This window comes from Amphiura filiformis, chromosome 12 (genome assembly GCF_039555335.1).
Source record: "Amphiura filiformis chromosome 12, Afil_fr2py, whole genome shotgun sequence".
NCBI lineage: Eukaryota > Metazoa > Echinodermata > Ophiuroidea > Amphilepidida > Amphiuridae > Amphiura > Amphiura filiformis.
This window is the reverse complement of record NC_092639.1, coordinates 22910238-22936846: the sequence shown is the minus strand read 5'-3', so window position 1 is coordinate 22936846 and position 26609 is coordinate 22910238. Positions and strand designations below refer to the sequence as shown.

The 26609-nt window shown below is 38.3% G+C and overlaps 2 protein-coding genes across 2 annotated transcripts; both read left to right on the top strand.

Annotated features, from left to right (window-relative positions):
• The first annotated feature begins 18476 nt into the window (after positions 1 to 18476).
• Positions 18477 to 19670, top strand: LOC140166712 (muscarinic acetylcholine receptor M1-like). The gene has a single exon (XM_072190212.1). The coding sequence runs from the start codon at positions 18477 to 18479 to the stop codon at positions 19668 to 19670; it is 1194 nt and encodes a 397-aa protein (XP_072046313.1).
• Positions 19671 to 24724: 5054 nt separating this feature from the next.
• LOC140166711 (uncharacterized) lies at positions 24725 to 25473 on the top strand. The gene is given in 2 exon segments (XM_072190211.1): positions 24725 to 24787; positions 24790 to 25473. Coding segments are annotated over 2 exon segments (747 nt in total).
• The last annotated feature ends 1136 nt before the right edge of the window (positions 25474 to 26609 follow it).

The window sequence follows — 26609 nt, the reverse complement described above, 5'->3', positions numbered from 1 at the left end:
TCGACACAATATGTTAATCAAATTACATATTACAAATAAAATAAAATATTTCAATTTGTGCTTGAAATAGATAGAGCTCAATTGAATAGATTGCATTTGGCTAATAAGGACATGTTAACAAAATTTGTTCACCACGTGTTCTTCAAAATTATCCGTATGACTTTTCATTTTTCTAATTCGATATTATAATATGAACATGGTGAACGGACGAAACATTTGGCTACATACCCATAGTTGTTCCTTTTAAAAATCGCATTTAACATCCAACCATGTAATGCAACCATTTAATGCTTGAAATAGATATAGCACAATTGAATAGATTGCATTTGGTTAATAAGGATACGTTAACAAAATTTGCTCACGACGTGTTCTTCAAAATTATCCGTATGACTTTTCATTTTTATAATTCGATATTATAATTCAATAAAGGAAACAGAAACTCCCTTCCGGATATTGGGTATTCCAGTTGAAATCCATACACCCCAATAAGCCAAATTACACCACATTTCGCCATAATACATTCTAGAAACGCTTGCTGTTAGAATAAGAAAAATTTTAATGCTAATTTATTGCACATTCTATTGCGTGGTTACCTTTTTAAAATAACCGAGTGAGAGGGTTTTCAAGAAAAGAAACTGAAGCATCCTCTGTATAAAAGAAAATATGAATATTAACTGCACATCATATATAACGATTCGTGATACCCAATTGTGGCACATTTGATGTCGTTTAAGAAGCAGAGAATTTTATTTCAATTTTATATACGCCAAAATATTTTTTTAATTGAGCAAGAATAAGGATAGAAAAAACGTTGAAAATCCTATGTGAATATTACATTAGACCCAACCAACGATTACTGTTTCGTTTTTATGGTAATCTAATCTTTTATTTCCTGAAAAAACCATTTTGGGTCTAATGTCGAATATTCACATACTTGATCAAAACATCGAACGTGTATACAAGAAAATGGTAGGTTTTCCTCTATAGTATTTTACTGACCATGAAAATGTACTGAGACACAAGCACGTGTCAAAATCGATATAATGTATTGTCCATATAGACGCCCAGTTATCATGTTTATTGTTGGATTTTTTTTGTATAAAACACGCAGTTAACAATAATTGAGCGCTAATAATACACATAAATGTTTTAGGCAAATAAAATTCCAAAATATGGTACGTTTTCTGCCTTTGCTTGTCACGTGGTAGGCCTATGTTGAAGTTGCGATTATATCTTCAAATAAGTTTCAAATGAATTCCAACAAGACAAGTGGCCGAGTGGTCTAAGGCGCTGGGTTCATAGTGTGTCCAAAGCAGTCCGCCGCCGTGAGTTCGAACCCCGCCTCCGCCAAACTTTAATGAAGTAAAATTAAAATTAAAATTTTACTTTAAAAAAATTTCATATTGGGGAAATGTGACTGCCAGAATTTATGTATGGCGTGGAGTGGTGTGAAGCTAAATCGGCATTGGAAGTTTGTAATGCATTGTGGGACAGTTTTTGAAGTTTTTGGACACTTTACCCTCTGACCTATTCAGAAAAATTGGTTTTGGTGCGTACAAAATATAAATAAAATGTTTTACAAGAATGAAAGCAAACCAAAAATCATTATTGAATAGATTAATTATTTAAATATTTTTAATTATAACATTATGACAACAATATATTAAGTAATAATAATAACAGCAATTTTCCCGATATGTCAGAGGTCAAAGTGTCCCAAAATTGCTCCCTAAACCGGAAGTTACAATAGCGATTGGGGTTATTATGGTAGACATCACATGACCTTAATCTTCGATGGAGGGAGTTTGAATTTCAAAATAGGATTATTTGAATGGGTGACCCCATTTGAAATCTACACCCCTCGTTTGGAAGGTTAAGATCATGTCTTCCATAGGAAGTGTACGGATTTCAACTGGAATAGCCCATTGCAACAGCAAATGAATTCTACTAATGATTGCTCATGAATGTTTCGGTCAATATTGTGCATGAAAATTGCATTTTGGTTTCTCTTGGCAATAGTAAGTAATATTGTTACTCCTGACCATGGATGAACTTGATTTACGTCCAATTACAATTACGTACGAGAGGAATTGTTATCAAGTGTCTTGATTTGTACAACAATAATAATTCTTTCAATTGTAATTTGAAGTGAATGGGAAAACGACGATCTATTTCCATATTCTCTTTCTCTCCAAATGTCTTTACCTTTCTTCTCTCTGTCTCTCTCATACAATACACCTTTTTTTCCTCAATACTTCCACATATTTCACTTGCCCCATTTTAGTATTTTATTCCACCCTTTTGACATTGATATCAATCTCTCTCTCCCTTTTGAAGGAGGGTGGTCTGATACCACACCATCAACTTTCCCCATCATAATGTTATGGATCGGCCCGTTATTCCGTTAGGTTTAGGTCCAGGTTAGTGGTAGGGGTTATACTTATGGTTTTGCTCAGTTCGTGATAATTTGGTATAAAGCCCCCTCGGAATAACGGATATAGGAACCAGTTTTTATAGGATTAATGAAAGCGCATAATTATGTTTCTTAATAACCTGCAAAATATTAGGACTGAAAGCTGTTTGTAAAGCTGATATATGTATTGTTCACAGAATATTGTGTGGGCCATGGAATATTTGGCTTTTATATAAAAATGAATAGAATATCAGCAAGAGTAGGGAGCGGGAGTCAAGTTCATTTAAACAAGGTGGAAGCAGCACCATCTTCTTCTAACGTTGTCTCTCTACTAATTGACCACCCTCTACAAAGACTCTCCCAATATGTAAACGATACGTTCATTCAAAGATGTTTTCACGAATCCAAAATGCACACATTAATTTTAAAATACATTAAAACGATTATAATCTAAGGTATATTCGTCATGAAGATGGAAGGCCATTAGTTTTGTAGACGATTTTAGTAAACAGAGGCGTACTGACCCAGGAGGCAGAGGCAAGTGCCCGCTCGAAAAACCGGGGAAAAATTAGACCAAAATTGACGAAAAGTTGTTATTGGCCACAAATGTACTTTTTTGCCATTTTAAGTATTAAAATTGCAATTTTCGTATTGCAATATCAATATGAGGTAAATTTGAGAAATGTTTTCGTATCTTAATCTACCCTCCCCTCCCCGCCACTAACATTACACATAACAAGTGTCCACCAAATGCCTCAATTTGGCGCCCTTTTTGTAAATTTTCCCAAAGACTCAGGGGGGCACCCCCTCAGACACCTCCTACGTCGTGCAAGCGCCACCAGAGGCTTGCTTCGCGGTAAATTTTCACACAACTTGTGCCCCTCCCCCACGATCAGCTTCGGATTGCGGCCCCCCTGATTGGCTTAACATGATCACTAGCAACAACAATCTTCAGAGCAACATCCGCTGAAGACGTCGTTTAGCCGGCAAAAGCCAAATTGTAGAATTGTATAAGTTTAATTTGTTTTCTGTGTAATGTATTGAGCCTAACAATGTAGTCAATAATTTGACACTGTTTCTAATGAAGTAGTTAACAGTACGACAATAATTGACTTCAAGGCTATTATGCGTTATTTGAAATATCGATTTCATGATTCCAGCTATACCTCCAAGGTATTTGTTTAATTAACTTTATGTGTTAATAAATAAAGTAATGCTGTTTACTGGAGTTAAACCTACGTTATGTGACACAAAACACTGACAAATAAAAGTTTAGCTTTGTGATGAAACTTATATATGTGTACATCCATATCAAAACGATGCACTTGTCGGCTGCTACATGTGTCTCATTTCACATAATGGCTAGGAATAAATAACCAGACCGGCAGCAGACCCATCTGAAGTGAAGATCACTTTAAATCATCCCAAGTCACATGGTTAAAGAATGTTCTCTGTATTCCTAAACCATGTGACTTGGGATGATTTGAAGTGACCTCCACTTGAGATGAGTCTGGTTATTTATTCCTAGATATTAAGTGAAATGAGACACATGTAGCAGCCGACAAGTGCATCGTTTTGATATGGATGTACACATATATAGTAATGCCTTATCCTTAACACAGCTAGAGAATCTACAACTGACGGGTAATGACGGAGATAATAACATGAATAATACAAACTTTTCGCTGAACAAGGAATGACCTTTGACCTGACCTAAGGTCAGGTCAACACTAATTGAATTAGTCTAGGCTTACAGTCTTTTGGTAACCTAACTACAGTTAAATAAGTTTTGTCTTCAACCAAGATCTTTAAATAAAGTCACTGATTTGAAATTCACGCTCCTTGTGAGGAAGATTAAGTTATTTCTTCCATTAGGGTGTATGGATTTCAACTGGAATAGTCCAATTAATCAGCCGATCCCAAGCTGTAATTTTCATGTGATCAAGCAAAATGAGTCAGATGTCGGGAATATTGATTTTGAGATATAGCTAATAATATGATTGAACTTCCTTTTAATCAACATCAGAGTCATTTAGCTTGATCCCACCACAATTATATAATTACCGGGAGTGCTTTCGAGGAACTTTCTCGTCATCTGCCGATGATGTTAGGTCTGATGTTTCTTGGAAACGAAGTTCTTGCCCCTGGTCTTGCTGGGTTTGATCAGGTCCCACACAAGATCTACTTCCAATCATGTGTCTCGGTTCAAAGAAGGACCTTGATTCTTGATGACTTCCAGGACCCTCCCTAGGAAGTCTTTTGTTTTGTCTCCAGTTCGTTTACATTATCTCAGTCTATTTGGTGCGTGTTCGTACTCACTATGACGCAGTGGCGTGCGCAAGGGGGGGGCAGGGGGGCACATGCGCCCACTTTTGTTGGTCATTCGGGGGAAATTCGGGGGAAAATGCTAAAACCGCACCTTACACATCTAAATCTCCATTCGGGGGAACTGAACAATCTCCCCCTCCACTTTCAATGTGCTACGCACGCCATTGCGATGACGGTCAATAATGACATTTCGTGAATTTAGTAACAATGGGCGCATCCAGAAATTTTTGACCCTAATGAAAACAGATTTGATACATCTGACCTCGTAAATCATAAGACATATAAAATAAGAAAAAAAGAAAAGAAAGAAAGGTAAGACCTAAACCACGAGAGTAACGGACCGGCAACACCGGCGGCTCTTAGTTTGAGAAGCAGTGGACGATGTGACACACGGTCAAAAGCCTTAGACAGATCAAAAAGTGTCGTGGCAATGCTTCTGCGTCCTTCCAGATGACCATACCATTCATGGAGGGCAGTAGTGAGAGCATCCGTGGTAGAGGACTTAGGTAGGAACCCAAACAGTCTATCGGTGAAGATATTGTTGGAGCTGAGATGATGGAGGACATAACCAGAGGTTTACTGCAGATCGGTTGAAGAGAGATGGGTCTCTAATTGGAAGCAGCGTGAGGGTCGCCGGACTTGAAGGCAGGCATAACTCTAGAAAGCTTCCAGGGATATCTGGTATTAGGCCGGTAGAGATACTAAAGATACTACGATTGGACAGTGGACACACAGCATAGGCCTAAGCAGTTCTCCTGAGCATTAAGCTGGTGATACCATCGATTCCAGCAGCTTAGGTGTTGTCAAGCTACCTGATGAGTGAATGGATGTCTGCAATGGAACAGCTACAATGCGAGATGTAGAAAGAGCAGTTATACACAGGAAGAGTGGTTATAGTAAGAGAAAAATGAAAACCACTAGAAGAACAGGAAATTACTTGAAAGAACTAGAGGTTGGAAAATAACGCCGGAGAGAAAGAGTGAAGACAAGAATATGATACTAAAAAGGCATAAAAAAGGAAAGAAGTAATAACAATACTGAACTGAACTGAACTGAGTTTATCTAAAAAATAAACCCAAATAGGTCAGTCCATGCTAAAACAAACTGAGTGTACACCCATCCTCTTGGATTTTGCTCTCCTTTGGATTAGAGATACCTTTCGTGGATATCGGTGAGGTCACAAAAAAAATCAAATTCCATTTCGTCTGCGAATGGCGGGCTATCAAAGTATGACGACCTTGACCCAAATTGGGAATTTTAAAAATTATTTGAGGGGAATTTTCTTCTGAATTGAATCAGTTGTGAACCTTTTAGTGAATATTGTGGAGATATATGGTCGTGCGCCCCCTCCAGCCATAGCGGGTTCTTCCGAGTTTTCTTGTTGGGTTCTCCCCCGATAAGGCGGGAGCAAAAAGGGAGGAGAAAGACCGATGGAATCCCGCATGTGTTAGTGATTTTAAGATGAATAATAAAAGGCTAATAAAACTGTTCCTGAAATAAACCATGAAACCAAATTGTCTTATTCTGATCATCACCCTTTTGTCGTTGTGGCCCCGAACCTCGGCACGCAACATATGGTGGAGTAGTCCGGCGATTATGACTTTGTAAGTTGTAGTACACATGTACACGGTACCTCACGCAGCCAAGCCAAGCGAGTGACTCAGGCATGCAGGACTCACCATGCACCGATACCGTAAGAGCTATCCCCGCAGTGTTTAAACTGATCTAACTTTCATGACCATGATGATGACTTTAATTAATTAACTGTCCAGTCAGATTTTGATTTACCTGCCACAAAATGGCGTGTCAAAACGCATTCAAACCGACCCCCTTTAAAGGCTCACATCAAGACGTTGAAGATTGGTTAGACTCTTTTGTCCGGTATGCGGACTACGCAAATTGGGACGACAATAGACGCTTCAATGCTCTGCGGGCTTTACTACAAGATTCAGCTGCGCAATGGCTGCGGCGACAAGCAGCAGAGGAACTTGACGACTACGAAACGCTGCGTCAGGCATTGTTGGAGAAGTATAAACTCCAACCAGCTCAGATGTTTCAGTTACGTCAAAAGCTTGCAAATACGACACAAGGTTGCCGCGATGTAAAGGACTACACGGAGGAACTTGCCAATCTCTGCCATAAATTGCAAATTGACGAGGATGGGCAGTTACACCACTTTATAAGTGGCTTACGCGCGCACATTAAACAGCAGGTTCTTCGCTGCCAACCTGCAGACCTGCAGGAGGCACTCCAAGCAGCCATAGCAGAAGAAACGGCGGCAGCAATTGTCAGCAGTACTGCAGACCGAGCATCAACGTCAGCTGCTCCCATGGTCGCGACAGTGCAAAGTCCCCAATGCCAACTTTGTCATGCTTATGGACATGTTGCACCACAATGTTCTGTCATGTACCTTCCCCACCCCCACCCCCCACCAGACGCCCCAGGATTCCTCGCAACCAAGTGCAGTGCTATGCGTGTGGTCAATTTGGACATTATCGGCGTGAATGTTTGCAGGAAACGGACAAGGCCCACCCCAACAACCTCAAGGCCGGCGCTAATGGAGGTTGGGCCCCACAAAACTGCTAGCCCAATGAACATGTGTGATAATAAAGTACAGCGAACAATAAAAGCTACTATAAATAACAATGTGTTGGTATCAAAAACAAATGTTGAGTCAAATACAAATACAAATCTAGGTCAACATGTGCATGTAGGTACACAGTCAGTAGATGTTTTGCCCAATGATGTTGTTATGATGTCAAATAAATATGCAAATGTGAGTGACATGTTAAATAATGAGAATGTTAGGCCAAGTATGTGTGTTCCATCAAATGGTGAAACTTATGTGTCAAATAATGTTGATAATGATATTTCAAATTTGCATGTCAAGTCAAATGATGTACATACCAATCCAGGTGTAACTTTTAGTACAGGCAATGTTATGAATTGCAGTGATGGTAATCAGTCTGGGTCTCATATGTGTAGGCCTATATCACACATTTCTTCTCAGGTCCCTAACTGCAGTCCTCCTTGTGATAAACCCCGTGTTGCAAAGGTCCATACAGTCAAGTCACCTTGTTTAGGCAATTATACATCCGTTCAGATTCAAACACTCAAATTGTTTGCTCTGGTTGATTCTGGAGCGGATATTAGCTGTTTCAATCCAGACTTGTTTAAATATCGTGAATTTCAGAGGCTCAAAATTCACGCCTCAGACAGGGACTACATAGAAACAGCCACCGGTGACCGTACACAAATTCAGGGTATGATTTTTGTCAAGTGCAAAATTGCAGGTCACATGATTCAATGCCCTTTTATGTTGTACCCAATGTTCAGCCATCTCTCCTATTAGGGCAAGATTTTCTTACTGCGTATGAAGTTGGACTGCAGTTTGGCAGAGATGGAATGATATTGTCAATAAACCCAAAACGTCAAATTGTGTCAACAACCCAGGTCACTGTACCCCCAAAGTCACAGGTAGCATTTATTGCACGTATACGAGGCTCACCCCTACCCCCGGAGGTGTGTGGCGTGACTTCGGGTTCATCTAACTTGTTGTCAATGGGGCTTTTGTCTACCAAGTCATTATCTGTTAACAAACATGGACTAATACAGTATGCATGTACAAATTTCACAGATGAACCAGTGCTAATTTCAAAGGGTGCAAACCTTGGTAAGTTCACAGCCCTATCACGTCAACATGAATTGTATCATATACCTGATGATAGAGAGGTAGGCACACAGGTTGCTACAGTACATGTAGATTCAGTGCCAGTACATGTTGGTAAACAAGAGTCAAGTTCTGTTGTACAAGATACTGTTCAAAATATTACTTGTGTACAAAATGGTGAACCAATTCTTTGTAATGTGCCCAATACTAGTCATGTCTCAATTCCAGATGTTGGTGCCACCAAGAGTAACCAGGTACAGGGTGCGACAAATGTACAATCTAGTAGTGATCATGGTGATACATGTAGTTCTCAAGCATATAGGGTGTCACAAAATCTTGATTTAACAAAGTCGAAAGTTACTGACCAAGAAAAACAACAACTGTGTACCTTAATTGATAAGTATGAACATGTCTTTGTGGGGCCAGATCAGAAGTTAGGTAAGTGTGATGTTATCCAACACAAGATACAGATTGATCCACAGCACAAACCAATTAGGCAGCGCTATTATCCAATGGCCCCAAAACAAAAGGCTATCCTGGAAGATATGATTTCTGATATGCAAAGGCAGGATATTATCCAGCATTCCACATCCCCTTGGGCTGCCCCATGTTTGTTGTTTACAAAAGCCAACAACAAAGGGTATCGATTTGTTGTTGATTACCGCGGGATCAATAAGTTGATTGAGTTGGAAGCGAACGCATTGCCTACCACTGAAGAAGCTCTTACCAGTGTTGGATCCTCACATCCTACCTACTTTACTACTTTAGATTTACAGAGTGGATTTTACCAAGTAACTATAGATCCTAGTTCCACTCCTTACACTGCTTTCCGATGTCATTTGGGTGTTTTTGAATTTAAGAGACTCCCCATGGGCCTCCGAAATAGTCCATCCACATTCCAAAGGGTCATGGAAGCTGTATTACATGGTTTAAACTGGAAGTACTGTCTGGTATACATGGATGATGTGTGTATTTTCTCGCCACAGTTTGACTTACATTTACAACACATAGAAAGCGTTTTGCAACGCCTAGCTGCAGCGGGTCTAAAGCTAAGACCAGATAAGTGCCAATTTGCTAGAGACAGTATTCATTATTTGGGACATGTAATTGACAGCACTGGTATTTCCCCAGACCCAGCTAAAGTATCAGCAGTCAAAGAGTACCCCACACCCACCAATGTGAAGCAGCTCAGAGCCTTTTTAGGTCTTTCAGGCTACTACCGGCGTTTTATCAAGAGTTATGCAGCTGTCGCTGCCCCCTTGTATGCCCTCAAAAAAAAGGGTATTGAATTTGTGTGGTCCCCACCATGTCATTCAGCATTTGAACAATTGAAAGATGCATTGACATGTTCCCTGTATTAGCCTATCCTGATTATGAGCGCCCATTCAAATTGTTTACAGACGCTAGTTCCTTCGCAGTGGGAGGTGTTTTGAGCCAAGATGACACAGAGAGTAGAGAACGTGTAATATGCTATGTTGGTCGCTCGTTGTCAGACACAGAACGAAATTATGGGATATCTGAGAAAGAATGTCTGGCACTGGTATATTGTGTTAGAAAATTAGACTGTTATCTTCGATTTTCACATTTTACAGCCATTGTTGATCACTCGTCACTTCGTTGGCTCTTTTCCTTACAACAGCCAACAGGAAAGTTTGCTCGTTGGGTGACACACCTGCAGTCATACTCATTTGAGATTGTACATAGGCCTGGTCGCGTTCATCAAAATGCTGATGGTGTAAGCAGGAGAGACTATGCACCATCATCTCAAGAAGATCTTCAACTTGATGAGTGCAATCTGCAACTTGTTGGGTCTGAGTATGACTTTCCTGATGCTTTACCACCCAAAAAGGCCACAATTTCAGCTATAAGTGTAGCCAAGATTCAGCAAAGAGCAACAAAATGTGTGGCACCAGAAATGCAAGACAAAGCGAGACAGGTAAACTTTGACCTGCCAAATCTTCAGCATTTGCAACAAACAGACCCAGAGTATGAAGATGTCATCACATTTCTGCAGTCGGGGAAACTTCCATTAGAATCTACAAAGGCAGCCATTGTAATCAAGACTTTCAGTAGTTATATGCTAGTAGATGGTCTGCTGTATCATGTGTGGATACAACCAGGTAGAGGAGACAAAACATCTCGCAGTCATGTCCAGTTAGTTATACCTAGGCAGCTTGTTTCGCAAGTCCTGACAGAAGCTCATGATTCACCACTTGCTGGTGGACACTTGGGGATAGCCAGAACAATGGAAAAAGTGCGCACAAAGTTCTTTTGGCCCAAAATGTACAGTGACATTGTTAATTGGGTCAAATCCTGTATCCCATGTAACCAGAGGAAATCCCCACCAGTGAGAGTACGTGCACAGGTCATACCTATGCCAGTGCCTACCATGCCGTTTGAACGCATCAGTACAGACATTTTGGGACCACTTCCTGTTTGTCAGCACACAGGCAACCGCTATGTGATTGTGTTTATTGACTATTTTACAAAGTATGTAGAGTTGGTGGCTGTTCCTGACATCAAAGCACACACTGTAGCATGGGCATTTCTCAAAGAAGTTATTTGTCGCCATGGATCCCCCAAATTTCTCCACTCTGACAGAGGGACAAATTACCTGTCAAATATTGTGAAGGAAACTTGCAAACTTTTGCAGATCACCAAGACACAAACTAGTAGTTACCACCCACAGTGCAATGGCCAATCAGAAAGGTGTATGTCAGTCATTTTGGCATCATTGGCAAAGAGACTAGATCAGCAGCATGACACATGGGACCGCCATTTGCCTTTGGTGCAGTTTGTCCACAACACCTCGCCGTGTGTCGATAGTACCGGTTATACCCCTGCATTTATGACATATGGAAGACATTTACGCTCTCCTCTTGACACATTGCTTCCCCAAATCCCAGATCCACCACGGTCTGCACAGGAATATGTAGCAGAGCTTTTACATCTGGTTGAATGTGCCCGAGAGGATGCTGAAATTACCATGCAAACCCGTAAACAATACATGGCTGATAAGTGGAAGGAAACTGCTCATGATCCACACTTTCTAGTCGGAGATGAGGTTTTTTTATATCTACCTGTTCTCGACAACAAGCAGTCAGCCAAGCTTATGTCTCCATGGACAGGACCATACTACATTTGTGAGAAATTGTCTGATGTTAATGTCCGTCTCCGCAAGAAAGCTGATAACATGCTAATTACTGGCCTGATTCATGTTAATCGCCTGAAACCGGCAGTTCAGAGACGTCCAGATAACCAGTTAGATGGATGTGGGCAGGCACAGCCTGCGGACAATATGACACACCCATCTGACATGAACCAACCTGTACATACAGAGAAAAATGACTCTCCACGACAAAGTGGTACAGGCCAGGTGTCCGCTGCACCTGACAAAGTAATCCATAGAGTAGCGCCAGGAAATGACAGCGAGGACACTGGGCAGGCTACAAGCTCTGTACCAGATCAAGACACTACAGTGCCAGTGCACAAAGATAATTGTGAATCAGCCCCGCAAACAAATGTGTACTTTGAAATTGAAAAGATTGTGGGAAAGCGATACTCATCACTAGATGATGCCTGGGAGTATCGCATTAAATGGCGAAATTTTCCCACAAAAGACAATAGTTGGGTCAAGTTTGTTGACCTTAATCCTTCTTGTCAGCAGTTTGTCAAAACTTCTACAGACAAGATACCTGTGTGCACGAGCAGATGCACAAACAAGAAAAAGCGTACACTATAATAGGGATGCAAGTTTTTTTTGGTACTAAAGTCCAGATTTGCACAGTATTGTTTTGAGACCATTTTGGTAGAGTTCACACTGTTTCTCTGGGTTTTTGGTCAACAAGTGGACTTCATCCCTACTATATAAACATGAGTGCATATTATTGATACATGTACACAGGCATGAGAATAATCAGTTTTAAGACTGAATTCAGTGTAGTCAAAATTTCTGCATTTTTACTTAATTAAGGCCTGTTTTTGGTGCTTTTGTCCAATTTCATGTGCATTCTTAAAAAAAATTTTTTAAGGAAAGTGCAGTCTCATGCCTGATGTACACTCTTGGTACAAAATGATTTTTGGTACACAACATGTGTAAATTAATTGTGTCAGATAGATGAACAGTCATGGTACAAAGTGATTTTATGTCCAAGACATGTGTAACTAAAATTCCTGGGTGTGTCAATCTATACATGTAAGTACATGTATCAGTGTTCTATACAAACTTGGTGAGGTATTATTATGTGTACTGCAGCGGTGTTCACTCTATAGATTCAAGTATAATTTGTGTCATCAGGTTTTGCAAATTTGTGTCATCTCTGTTTTAGGTAAATAATCCCACCTTCCCACATCACCAGTACACAAGTTTGTATTTGCAAGAAATTTCAGTGTGTTTTCAAATGATACTTTTCTCTTTCACAAAATTTTGCTGCTGTTATAAACATGATTCAATGAATCAGGGTTTGATATTGTACATTGTACAAAGTCTGATTGTGTCCAGCTATATGATGTATGACAAAATGCTTTATAAATCATTGGGTGCCTTTGTATGGAGATGTGAGCACATCACCACAGACCGGTGTTTTGAGCCATGTATCAAATGGTAAACATAATTTTGAGGTACAGAACACATACAATGTTTAATTTCTTGTTGACAAAGTGTCATACATTATATTTGAGCAATAAAATCCATTATTTTGACTCTAGGCCTTCACATGGTGAAATGGCGAGGCTCCAAAAGACTGTAAAAATGACTTTATTTTGATGCACATGCGCTATATAAATTGTTGTGTTTTTGTTTACATTTGTAGGGTTCAAGCGGTAGACATTCGCTATATAAACTGTCGTTTTTTACATTAGGATTCAAGCGGTAGACATTCGCTATATAAACTGTCGTTTTTTACATTAGGATTCAAGCGGTGGACATTCGCTATATAAACTGTCTATCATATAAAAGTTACATGTTTTACCTGCTCTCTTGACAGTACAATGTGATTCAGGAGCAACATGACTGTTAAAATAGGTACAAATTAATTTTATATTTTTGTCATGGTATGATATTTTGTTTCTTGAAGTTCAGATTGCTTTAAGTACTACTACTGTGGCATAAATGGTGTGTTTTTGCTGAAAGTACAGCAACATTTTAGATGTTTTAACATCTTTTTCAGATGATTATAAAGTTTTACTTTTAATTTGGTGACATTCCAAATTGAGATCCAAATTTAAGTGATTTGCACAAGAAACAAGCAGATTTTGCTTTTATATTTACAACCACTGGTGTGGTGGGATTTTGATACATGTAGGTTGACATTACAAGTCATGTCATTTCAAGTAATGTTTTATATAGTGTTGTATACAATGTGTATGAAAGGTCTTGGTATTCATTTCAAAATGTGTGATGAAATGGGTGGTACATGCATGTACAGCTAGGGTAAGGGAAACATGTATGTGAGTAATGCTTGGTAAATGATATGTTTTGTAGGTTTCTGATATGTACAAGTATGAGTACTGTGATGTGTGAAATGTACACATATGGGCAAGCCAGGTAAAATTGTGGAAAGTTCATGTTGATGATAAAATCATCAGATTACCGTTTAAAGTTTTTACTCCAGTGTCTTATAATATAAGTGTTCTAAATCACCTTGTGCATACTTCTGACTTTCTTTTATGCAGAGTTCCAAAATACTCTATGGAAAGTTCTTGTGTGGCGGTTTAGGATTCATTTTATTCACTGGATGATGTTCTTCCTCAGATAGATGACACAGTGAAATGTATTATTGTATTAAGATACAGAACTAATTGTCTCCATTTTTAGAGATACCAATCCATTTGGGGTACTGTTCATAATAATCTTTGTAATGTATTGTGTCACTACAAACACTATAACATGGTGTACAAATGGAATACTTGATAATGTAAATCATTTTCTAGTACGAGAACTTGTTTTTCAGAAATGATACAGACACTTCAAATTTGCCCATTTTTCCATGTTGGTGCATAGTTTGCACTTTGTAAATATCTCAGTTAAAATCGGTATTTCTGCTTTTAAAAAGAGATCCCGTGGACCCATCCCTGGTCTTTTGCCATATTTTTGGTATGGGTAACTTTCTTCAAATTTTTGAGCGTGTTCACTTACAAAAATTAAAGGGGGGAGATTTGTTCACTTGGGTCTTGAAATTTTCACAAAAGATTTTTTTTCACATTTCTTCATTTTTTTTCAGTATCCTAGGTTGTTGTCATTCATGGTTTCTTGGGCTTGATCACCCTTGGGAATTATGAATACACCACCCAGGCTCCCTTCTACTTGGTGGTTTGTGCGCACACTCCACTGATGTAGATTTTGGTGCTTGTATCATTTCTCAACCTTTGCAATATACCTGTGTTCATTGTAAATAAATGTGATTTACCACTGCTTACTTAAAATGTTATTTACCACATTTTAACTTTGATGTTACCTTTTCCATGGTTTAAATCTCAGGATATTTGTCAGTTTTAATGTTTAAAAGAATTGCACACAATCTTGCCTTCATTGGTTGGGTTGTGAGCAATAGAGGCCGTCAGCCTTTCGCCATCTTGTGGGTACAAATGATCTGCGTGTTCATGCATCGGACACTACGCGCAGGGCGCAGCTTACCACGCAGCTGTTAGCACGCGTCGACGCGGTGATTTTCCTGTTCACACATCGAGATCGAACGACCATCGCAGTGCGTACCCACAAGATGGCGGCATATGACGTCACGCTGACGGCCTCTATTGGGAGTAGTTGTCTTTTATCAAGTAACAATTGCAATAATGCCGTTCAAAGTTTTAAGTAAATAAGTTCAGCTCGGTGGATCTCGCTTGGAGGGCGAGGGGGTTATGTGGAGATATATGGTCGTGCGCCCCCTCCAGCCATAGCGGGTTCTTCCGAGTTTTCTTGTTGGGTTCTCCCCCGATAAGGCGGGATCAAAAAGGGAGGAGAAAGACCGATGGAATCCCGCATGTGTTAGTGATTTTAAGATGAATAATAAAAGGCTAATAAAACTGTTCCTGAAATAAACCATGAAACCAATTTGTCTTATTCTGATCATCACCCTTTTGTCGTTGTGGCCCCGAACCTCGGCACGCAACAATATGGTCATTCACTGGCTGTGTTTGAAATGCCTAATGCCAAAAAGATTTTATTTTGCATATCGTTGGAATTTCAGGGGGGGGGGTCGTACTGTTCAATCTAATTATTTTTGAAGGACCCATGATAATGTCATAGTGCACTTATTGGTCATAATTATATTCAGAATGGATTAACCATGTGGCAATGAGCAAGACAAAAAAAGGAGAAATTTTTAGACCCCGATAAAATTGTATTCTACCTAAATTGGGTTCAGCCACAAATGACTCTTAAAATCGGCAAATTATTACCTTTATAACTAATGCCATGTTACCTAGTTATAATATACATTTTCATGTATGAAAAATGTTTCAGAAAAATGGGAATCTTGTTATGTTTCATACGCACATGTGCGCACATAATTGTTGAGAAAATGCCATCTGCATCTGCATGTTAAACTTGCCCTATTTTTAGGTAATGTTATGTCCATTAACTGAATGAATCGTGCAAACAATAATGTAACAGGAATTTGTCGATAACTTTAATGTAAGTATGGTTCAAATGTATGTTAATGATTGATTGATGGTTTTTGGAAGTGTTCCTGATGTACAGGCTATACCGGCATCCGTTATATTTGTACGCTGACTTGTCTTATTCAAGTATATGTAATGTTCTATCCATTAACTGTTTTAATGGACCGCACAAAAAATAATGTAACAGACATTTATCAATAGCATCCATTATTTACATAAAAATTGATTGTTAAATGGTATAAGAGAATGATTAGTGTTACTTATTCTTATACATATCAGCTCGAAAGCGGAAAGTAACACGCGTACGATGAATAAACTTGAATTTTGATTTGCAAAGCACACCTTTGCTATATGATGTATTATAGGGCCCTTCTTACCTTCAGATTATAAATAATAAAATGTTTTTATTATCAATAATCAGTAACTTATTTCTAGCATTTCTAGAACTAAAATCACAGGAAATAGAAACGCCCAATTGGCACAAGAACTCGGTTTTATGTTCTACATTTATACTCCACATGTTGGAGGTAGCGTGAAGTCAGAAATCGCACCTATTAAAAGTGAAGCATTCTTCTTTACCCAAGAAGCAATTAAGAAATGCGAGAGTATGCTTCTTCAATTGAATTGAGACAATTCTGGTCATGGCCATGATTACTGCAAAATTGAATTGACGACGCGCAATCAACAGATGCTCAAACGGTCATGTCAATATTTTTTCAATTAATTTCTTTAATTTAAAAATAAATTTCATTGAATAACGTCTGTGTCGTTGTCAAACTAATTTAATAAAATTAAAGTTAAAATTAAAATTAAAATTACACTCCAAGATACTGGAGATATAATAACAATGTCTTGTATGTTTAATGTAAGGGCAGAGGATGATTTAAGGAAGCCCCATCATGCACTGCAAACGTGTTATCACTAGAGTTTCAACTGCCACTTTACTTTTCAAATCCCATTGAATTCTGTGCAAAAGATGTTGTTTAAGAATTGTGCGTGTGTTATTATTACTTGGTCGATTTCAGAACAAAAGTGATGTATGCATAAAGGATAATTCACACCTTCTGTAGGTAACATAAAATGTGAACTCGACTAGCATTTTAAATGCATTTTTATTGTAAATATATCAGTCCAAATTCAAATTTAACCATGCCCGTCAATGCAATGTGCGAGCAGTGGTGTCATGTTCACTCACACAAGAACCAAATTTAATGCATGAATTTTGGACTGGTGTCATCTGAGTTTGCAATGGATGGGAAACTCTGTCGATATACATTAGAGAATGAATTTGGAGAAAACCTTCTGACAATTACAAACACTCGCTAAGCAGCAAGACCTTCCCTCTAAGCTTTTAATCCGATAAGCTGATTATCTGTTTGTTTTCATGAATTGGAAGACATTCTTTGATGTATTACTGAGCTCAATCATCTGAAATTACTGGAGCGTGAACCACCCAGGCTGGTGGCTCAGCATAGTATTTTATTAACAGAAGGTTTTCTCCAAATTCGTTTCCTAATGAGAAACAACGTATATGATATAAAGCTATTTACTTTTCATTCCATATCATGATTGAGTCATGATTGAGTTATATCGGCGGTGTAAAAAAACCCAATGAAAATATCAATGATCAGCAAAATATAGAAGTGGACGAATAATTTTCTATTAAGTGTTTAGCAAACTTTATGTCAAAATGTCTCAGGAAAATACATCATCTCATTCTCTATTTATATACAAGCTTGGATCTAGATACAATGTAGTTTTATTCTGAAAAACAACAGCCCAGACAGATCTGAATAAGTCAGTGTACGCCAGCTGCATAGCCAACTTATTGGTTAATAGGAATGCGATTGGTTAGCCAGTGTCACAGATTCGGTATAGACCCCTTGCGTGTGTGTTTGCTACAATCGGCTACAAGCGTAATAAATCACAAATGTTGCACAGTTGTCGGTTACCGAGCTAGCCACTGTCGCATAGCTTTTTACAAAAACCGTAGTATTTATTAGTGGCAACACATATTGGTTCCAATATCTGTGGTGGCAATTTAAAATAATAAGCATAACACTTCTTGTATAGTTTACGATACATGTATAGCATGTGGTCATATACACAATACAACAAATGTCGAAATCACTGATAGCATATTATTCCTTCATGCGTTGACTCTGCATCCGTTTCGAGAACAGTTTGATAAGAGAAATAAAGATACCACCTTATCTTCTTTGGTAATATCCTGACCTCGAGCTACGAACAACCTTTTCCTGACATTTTTCCTTGTTCTCAGTAGGCGAACTAAACACATCTTTAGTACTTAAACCCGGTTCGGATATATTAGTAGGTCATTTCATGATTTGGTATACTGCAGCTGCTGTACATACAGCGTAGCCTATGTGGTAGACTTGCAAAATTCTGCGTTGCTTATTATTTGTTTAGTTATCGACGACAACTATGTCTGTTTCAGAAAGCGAATACTCTGCATCATGGAATTCCACAGAAGAAGGTTACACTCTTGTAAGGAACATCTTCGTCGTTGTTGTATACGGTGGTATAACACTTGTCACCATTGTAGGTAACCTATTGGTTATTATAGCATTCTCACGTGACCTTCGCATCAGTAGAAAGATTGCCAATTGGTACATATTGAATTTAAGTGTGGCTGATTTGACCGTCGGATTGGTCAGTATGTCCGTCAATCTCATCTGGTTGATGACCGATGACTGGCCATTTGGAGAGATTTCCTGTAAGCTGTTTCTTTTAGTTGACTACGTAGTTACCAATGTGCCGGTTTGCACGATCATTTTCATAAGCTTAGATCGATATTGGTTACTGACGAAGAAATTGGATTATCCTAAATATCAAACCAAAACTAAAGCAACTGCGTTCATCGTCTTCATGTGGACATTCTGTATTGTATTCTTTGGGGTGTTGACTTTCGTCTGGATACCTATTACCGGATACGAAGAAGAGATTGACTATTCCTGGAATTGCGAATTGGAAGCTACGTATCATTTTGAATTCCAATTGTTTATGATAGCACTGTTCTTTGTATTTCCTCTTGTGACAATAGCATGTTTGAATATTATTGTTTATCGAAACATCCGAGAACGCTCAAAAGGTTTCGTTCGGAGCAAACCGGTTGCTACATCCGCAAGTAAAGAACCTATTTCTGCATCAAATAGCAGCGTAAATCAAGAACAAATTGACGACGATGGTACTAACAATAGTCTCAAAAAAGGTACTTCAGATCTGAGTCTGATATCACTGCGTGTGCAGAAGAACGATTCAATGGCTGCGTCAGTAAAAACCGCTAGGAAAACCGAAAAATCATCCGTGGACAAGAAACAGAAAGAATTTAATCGGCACCGTAAAGCGGCAATAACTTTGGCGGTTTTGGTAGGCGTGTTCATCTTATGCTGGTTGCCATTCTACATTACCTCCTTATTAGGTACACTTTGTGAGATATGTGTGCCCGAATTAGCCTGGGAAATAACGAGTAATCTTTTGTGGTGTAATAGTACCATTAACCCGTTTTTGTATGCTGCAATGAATTTATATTTTCGAGAGAATTTTATCAAATTGTTGGGTTTGAAGAGATGTTTGAAGAAGCATTCGGAGCCACTGACGTCATCAACCGAAGGATAATTTTGGATATGATTGAGTAAAATTACTGTGTAGTTGTCCATAAGTTATAGCTTAAACGTAAATTTGATCTATCTGTAAATCGTGAAATTACGAGTAATCTTGTGCGGTGTAGCAGTCGCATAAACCCGTTTTTGCATGCGTTTTCCGGCCCACGCACTCCGTGTATCCGCAGGTACTCAAGCTCATCGGCAATTTTGCAAAATATGGGACGATTTCTGCTGATGAAAAGCGATTTGGGAAACACACAAGTAAGGGGTAATTGTTCAAAAGATTCGCGGAATTGTAAAAAAAAGGTGACTGTTCTTTTTCTATGCAGATAAATGTGCATATTCAATTATCCATCATGTTCATAGTAGGGTCATTCCTCGGTAAGGTGCATATTTGAAGGTTTGGAAAATAGATATTTCAAAATGATTTTTCTGTTAATTTTTTTACAGATTAAGAAAGAGATATGTCTCCAGTTTAGTAAATAAGTGTTTGGCTCAATCTTTGATGTATATTTTTGGCTTTTTCTGTTTTTTGTCATCTCCGTCACCGTCGTCATCTCCGTCACAATTGCAACGAAGTTAAACTGATACCAAAATGTGTCGCACATTGAACATTTGTTTTTTCCCTACAGGCGAAGGGAGTATAACCAAGATTATGCAACATATCATTACATTTCCATTTGACCAGTTTAAAGGTAAAAGCAGGGCATTATCTGTAGAGTGACGAACATGATGTCATTGAATGGAAATTCTGCTGTATCATCTCCGTCACATGACGGAAATGATTATGACGGATATGACGTGATGGTATATTACGAAATGAACAAACTTACGACCCTAGTGGTAAAACTATAACATACACATGGTCAATAAAGGAGGTGAATAGAAATAAACGTACATCTGTTGAAATTTTGAAAAAAGTAAAATAAATAATGCGAACATTTTAGGTGTCAAAAGCGTTTGGAGATGATGATTAATTAATAAAGGTACCCACCCGTATGAGTGAAGAAATGGTTATAGTTTTGATGAATTTATTGCGCCAACATGAGAGAAAAACTGTCTAAATGAATTTACTGCATATTGGCTTGTGCTCTCTGGGTCAAATATATGGGAGCACGTGTGGCCGAGTGGATAAGGCGCCCGACTCATAATCCATAGGTTGCAAGTTTGAGCCTCGCTCGTGCCAACGTGTTGTGTCCTTGGGCAAGGCACTTTATCCTCATTGCCTACTGGGGGATGGGGTTGGGTTGGATTGGATGTTTGTATAATTGTTTGTTTCAATGTTGCAATATTGGCGCTGATTAAGCTGCTGCCTGCAAATTGCATTGTGTCTGTTTAGTTGTGTTTAATGTACAATTCTAGCAATTTGACCTGCGGTTCACCATTAGAGTTTGAAATAAAACCTTCCTTTTTTTAAAATGTTTTTATGACCTTACATAATTAGTCTTTTTCTCCAGGAGCTTCTAAATTTTTGTGACGGTAGATGACGCAGACATCGGGACAGGAAATTTTAGAAATTTTATAGGGTGAAATTATTTTTACTCCTGGTTATGAAAGATGTGTTACAATAACTTTTTCTACAACATACAATAAATAATTTGTCATTCCCGGTGTTTTTTACGATGTTGAAGTTATCAACTAAAAGATATCAGCATCAACAGTTTTGATGACCCCAATCGGGACCTGGGGTTTGGGGGGGGGGGGTTGTGACACCGTGTATAAGCAATTTTCTCAAAAATAATAACCTCTTTTAATATTTTGATGTTTTAAGATATAAAAGGAACGTCAATACTAAAAAACTGCAAAAACTGCTCGAAATTCTTATTTTGGGAAACAAAAATACGCAAACCTTACTCAGTTTCGTGACTGTTCTTCGCGTTTCTGTCAAAGAGAAAGGGTATCTTTGAAAGATCATTCGCTTTTTAACCAAAAAAGGGGGCATTGTTGAAGGGTAAAATATTTGAAAAATTGCCCCGAAAAAGGAGTGTTTCCCTTTGAAAAGTTCGCAAAATGAGATGCCAAAGAAGGTGTTTTTTTTTCAAATTTGACCACGACACTGAATACCTGTGATTACACGGAGTGCGGTGGCCGGGGTGCGTTTTTAAAGGTTTAAAGGTAAAAGCAGGGCATTATCTGTAGAGTGACGAAGATGATGTCATTGAATGGAAATTCTGCTGTATCATCTCCGTCACATGACGGAAATGATTGTGACGGATATGACGTGATGGTATATTACGAAATGAAGAAACATACACATGGTCAATAAATGAGGTGAATAGAAATAAACGTACATCTATTGTAATTTTGAGGTTTGGAGGGATGTTTGATGAAGCAAGTCGACACCTATTAACATCGTTAAACGAACAATGCAATTAGTAAATTTACGGCTATACAAGTATTTGTTCAGATATTTAATGCAAAGGGGGTTGTACCCCCTATCCGTCATAAAAAAAAACGCTCGCGTTTACGCCCCAAACGACCTAAGCTAATGGTAGATTCATCATTTACGCTCATTTTAGTGGTACAATTTTTACCCAGCACCTTATCCGGGGGTAGGACCGGCTATCAAAGGTGACTATATAGGGGGCTGGTGAGGCCCACCATTGGTTTCTACAGTAAAACTAATGATTTTCATTTCGCTCTTGTAAAATTATTCAAAGAGCTACTCACTTAATAGTCATTTCCTTTGTATATAGGAGAACAATTAGTGAAAATTGCATTTTGTAGAATTTTTAGGCAAAACTCAATTTTGCCTATACTTTTGTACATAGTCTAAATTTCCCAAATTTGCATTTATGACGTTATAACAACATTGGAGGAAAGGTTGTACATATTTTGGTATCCCTGGATAGAGGAGACCCATAACCATATATTGGTACTAAATATATATAACGATATATATAACATTTAAAATTGAAAATAAGGAGGGGGTTGCAATGACCCCCCTCCTTCGTAGTTTGTGGTACACAACATGGCTCAGTAGTTCTAGGGTTAATGTGTACTTTAATACTGACAGCTTGTATATTGAAATATTAGCAAATATTCAGGTTTTGTTGAGAACAAAACAGAAACCATAAGGACACAGTGCAGAATCTCGCCGAGTACGGTATGTCAACGTCGTCTCGGAGCACTTCAATGGCTCTCCTGCGTCTTGCATTTTCAAAAATCAGTGAGCCGACGAATTAATATAGTGTAGATTTATCAATGGTGGCGTGTTGCTCTGTGGTTTGTCATTCCTTGTCCGAAACCTTATATACTAGTGTTTATTGTGGTACTTATTTTAGTTTAAAACCGTGAGCCATTTGTGGATCAGTCATTTATTTTGTTATTGCATATTGCAGTAGTATATTAATCTCTGCAGAGTTGCATCATCTTGGGTCAGCGTCTTGGATTCAATATCCTAAAGTTAATTATTTGTTTCCAAATCAAGAAACAGAAAGAATGTCATTGTTTACATCGTAATCAATATCGGGAAGGCACAATATCTCGCATGGTTCTGGTAGATCACTATGTGTTCATCCAATAACAGTGATATCTGCCGTGAATAACATTTCTATCTTTGAGACGTATTGGCTGCATTCGACCTTAGGCACCAGAAACAAATTTGTTCGATCTTTGGATCGACTGTCGATGCTGCTTCGATGCTGGTTACTAATGAAATAACAACTAATTAATCAGAATTAATGCTAAATTTATACTTTTCAATATCAATACAGGCAAATATTTGTATGTTATCATAATTAATAATGGTCAATTAATTGATTTCGTAAATAATAAGGATCGACCAAGCATCGATGGTCGATCGAAAGATCGAACTAATTTGTTTCTCTTGCCGTACTTGTCTGATAAAGCAACATCATGTCTGGTTAATTCGATAATTACTTTGCGGCTCGATTTCTGCAATTCCATCGTAGCAGGTATCACTGCTGATCAACTCATCCGTCTCCAACGAATTCAAAATTGTACAGCTCGTCTTATCGTGAAGAAAAGAAAGTATGAGCATATTACACCAATCCTCATCGAGCTTCACTGGCTGCCCGTCGAATTGTACATCCAATTCAAACTTGCTGTTCTGGCTTTTCGTTACTTCGATGGCACTTTACCACCATACCTGTCATGACTTTTCAACCTTCCCTCTGAAAAAATTACTCAAAACTCCTCGGGTTAACCTCAAATCAGCCGAGGAACGCTAATTTAATTCTGCTGCTCCAACTGTTTGGAACTCGCTTCCAAACAACCCTCGTAAATATTCCCACATGCACTTTCTCGATTTAAACGCCAGCTTTAAACACATCTCTATCGTCAAGGTTTTCCTGGTTCACAGAATTAGTTTTTTTTGTTTGTTTGTCATTTTCATGCTTTTGCGCCCTCTGAGTTCCTTGGAAGATTTTGTGCCTTAAAAGAACCATGTTATATTACATTACTTTGTAAAAGTTTTCCCGAAATAAGGTAAATTTCCTAATTATTTACATGTAGTAACTCCAATGGTGTAATACTACGAATAGCTCGTATATGTATAACTTAATGAATCTACACTGTCTTGTTTATTATTAACTTAGAAAAAAATATAAACTGACATTTTAGTTGCAGTTTTTCTGAGACACCTAACTATAAACAATTTCCTGGTTAATGTTCGCGAACGTTTAAATATTTTGAGGCATGAACACCGGTTATTTCATTAGCAACACCACAAGGTTACTTGTTTTTGTTTAATAATCGAGCGGAAAACCAAGAACGAACCGATGAACATGATAAAGACCGTATAAACAATAGCACATTCATCCTATAGATCTCTTGGCTTTGCGTGTGCATAGCATTTATTGAAATTGTAATGTACTTTGTGATTAATGTAGGGCATAGTTTATGACATATAAACAGGTTCAAGATGTGTGTGTTAATGTATGTTTACAGGAACGTTTCGTTAATATTTATGTGATTGTTGTCTCATCCAATGTACCGGTTTGCACGATCATTTTCATAAGCTTAGATCGATATTGGTTACTAACGAAGAAATTGGATTATCCTAAATACCAAACCAAAACTAAAGCAACTGCGTTCATCGTCTTCATGTGGACATTCTGTATTATATTCTTTGGGGTGTTGACTTTCGCCTGGATACCTATTACCGGATACGAAGAAGAGATGACTATTCCTGGAATTGTGAATTGGAAGTTACGTATAATTTTGAATTCCAATTGTTTATAATAGCACTGTTCTTTGTATTTCCTCTTGTGACAATAGCATGTTTGAATATTATTGTTTATCGAAACATCCGAGAACGCTCAAAAGGCTTCGTTCGGAGCAAACCGGTTGCTACATCCGCAAGTAAAGAACCTATTTCTGCATCAAATAGCAGCGTAAATCAAGAACAAATTGACGACGATGGTACTAACAATAGTCTCAAAAAAGGTACTTCAGATTTAAGTCTGATATCTCTGCGCGTGCAGAAAAACGATTCAAAGGGTGCGTCAGTAAAAACCGCTAGGAAAACCGAAAAATCATTCGTGGACAAGAAACATAAAGAATTTAATCGGCACCGTAAAGCGGCAATAACTTTGGCGGTTCTGGTAGGCGTGTTCATCTTATGCTGGTTACCATTCTACATTACCTCCTTATTAGGTACACTTTGTGAGATATGTGTGCCCGAATTAGCCTGGGAAATAACGAGTAATCTTTTGTGGTGTAATAGTACCATTAACCCTTTTTTGTATGCTGCAATGAATTTATATTTTCGAGAGAATTTTATCAAATTATTGGGTTTGAAGAGATGTTTGAAGAAGCATTCTGAGCCGCTGACGTCATCAACCGAAGGATAATTCTGGATATGATTGAGTAAAATGACTGGACTGTGTAGTTGTCCAAAAGTTATAGCTTAAACGTAAATATGATCTGTCTGTAAATCGAGTAATCTTTTGCGGTGTAGCAGTCGCATAAACCCGTTTTTGTATGCGTTTTCCGGCCCATGCACTCCGTGTATCCGCAGGTACTCATGCTCGTCGGAAATTTTGCAAAATATGGGACGATTTCTGCTGAAGAAAAGCGATTTGGGAAACACACAAGTAAGGGGTAGTTTGTCAAAAGAATTGTAAAAAAAAGGTGACTGTTCTTTTTCTATGAAGATAAATGTGCATATTCAATTATCCATCATGTCATTCCTCGGTAAGGTGCATATTTGAGTGGTTTGGAAAATAGACATTTCAAAATGATTTTTCTGTTAATATTTTTACAGATTAAGAAAGAGATATGTCTCCAGTGGAGTAAAAAAGTGTTTGGCTCAATCTTTATTAGCAGCTTGATGTATATTGGCTTTTTCTGCAGCTAATGTCATCTCCGTCACCGTCGTCATTTCCGTCACAATTGCAGCGAAGTTCAACTGATACCAAAAATGTGTCGCACATTGAACATTTGTTTTTTCCCTACAGGCGAAGGGAGTATAACCAAGATTATGCAACATATCATTACATTTCCATTTGACCAGTTTAAAGGTAAAAGCAGGGCATTATCTGTAGAGTGACGAACATGATGTCATTGAATGGAAATTCTGCTGTATCATCTCCGTCACATGACGGAAATGATTATGACGGATATGACGTGATGGTATATTACGAAATGAACAAACTTACGACCCTAGTGGTAAAACTATAACATACACATGGTCAATAAAGGAGGTGAATAGAAATAAACGTACATCTGTTGAAATTTTGAAAAAAGTAAAATAAATAATGCGAACATTTTAGGTGTCAAAAGCGTTTGGAGATGATGATTAATTAATAAAGGTACCCACCCGTATGAGTGAAGAAATGGTTATAGTTTTGATGAATTTATTGCGCCAACATGAGAGAAAAACTGTCTAAATGAATTTACTGCATATTGGCTTGTGCTCTCTGGGTCAAATATATGGGAGCACGTGTGGCCGAGTGGATAAGGCGCCCGACTCATAATCCATAGGTTG